The sequence below is a fragment of the Zingiber officinale genome, chromosome 2B (assembly GCF_018446385.1).
Source record: "Zingiber officinale cultivar Zhangliang chromosome 2B, Zo_v1.1, whole genome shotgun sequence".
NCBI lineage: Eukaryota > Viridiplantae > Streptophyta > Magnoliopsida > Zingiberales > Zingiberaceae > Zingiber > Zingiber officinale.
Genome location: NC_055989.1, coordinates 111,035,076 through 111,036,352, shown reverse-complemented (window position 1 = coordinate 111,036,352; position 1,277 = coordinate 111,035,076). Strand labels below are relative to the sequence as shown.

Below are 1,277 nucleotides of genomic sequence, written 5' to 3'. Positions count from 1 at the left end.
TATATATACACACATGAAATCTCATTAATTAATATTTTTCCAAATCAATGAACCAATCAATCAACTAGACAAAAAATTAACGGTCAAACTAAAATTGTTAGATAATGTCATGCATGAACTGATCAGGAATTACATTTAGATCGATCGAGTAGCTGCTAGATCTGCGCCATCAGTGAGTGCGAACCTGCAGAGTGGACAGGTATTACTTCGAGCCAGCCACTCCTTCAGACACTCCTTGTGAAATATATGACGACACGGCATCTCCAAAACATGAGTCGTTCGGTTGAATTCTTCCAGACAGATTGAGCATACGCCAGGCTCTTCTGTGATCTTCTTCATTTGGAGTCCCTCCACCGCAGCTGCAGGCGCCGGCGTCGGCCCTCTGACGGGTTCGTCGTCCTCGAAAAAATATTGTCGTGTCTCCAGTGGCACAAAGTAGTGAAGGCGGCCAGTAGAAGTGGAAGGAACAGCAGGAGGAATCTCAATCACGGAGAAGAACTCAATCATGGATAAGTCCATGATTGGAAAACGATCAAACACAGCTTGGGTGTATCTACGAAAAGCTAATATAAGAAGGGCAAGATCATCAGCAGTGCGCACGTGATTCGCCGCCACGTGACAGAGCATCCACCGCGTCTCCTCTTCCCAAGCGGCACCATAGAGGATGTTCTGATAGGGCTGGTTGATGGTGAAGTAGGCAGCGCTGTCGACAGCGCGGGTGGAAGGAGAGATCGTTCGGAGGCAAAAGCGAAAGATAAATTGCGGCGGGTTCGTGCCCTGCGAAGCACTTCGTGTCGCCGCTTCCGCCTCCATGCTAAGGAGATAGCCATTTGCATTGGCTTCCCACCCAGGAATCTCCATTAAAATAGCGCCATCTGCAACGTTGCTCATCGAGACGGAAGACGCCGCCATCAAGAAGAGGAAGAAACTCGAATGAGATGAATGAGGAATTAGAAGATAGGTATGCTTTGTTTATATAGAGTTACATTCCTGTTTAGTTAGTTGCTAATAATTCTCTAATTAATTAATTAACTTTTTATTAAGCCTAAACAAATGAAGCTCCCGCCCAATTTAATTTAATGTCTTGCCGCTGAATTCTCAAATTAATGGTTTACTTTTATTAACTCCATAAAAATTAAATAAAATTTCAATAAATCAAACTTATTTGACTCGTTTATAATCGAAGTTTTAACCAAACAATTCAACAATTGCACAAGTGGTCTCAATATTTTTTTTAAAAAAAAATTAGTATCAATTCGGACTCTGTAAAGACGAAT

The 1,277-nt window shown here is 42.4% G+C and overlaps 1 protein-coding gene across 1 annotated transcript; it reads right to left on the bottom strand.

Moving 5' to 3' along the window:
- Positions 1–135: 135 nt before the first annotated feature.
- On the bottom strand, positions 136–912 carry LOC122048569 (BRCA1-associated protein-like). The gene has a single exon (XM_042610121.1). It carries the CDS (start codon positions 910–912, stop codon positions 136–138), a length of 777 nt encoding a protein of 258 aa, XP_042466055.1.
- Positions 913–1,277: the final 365 nt, after the last annotated feature.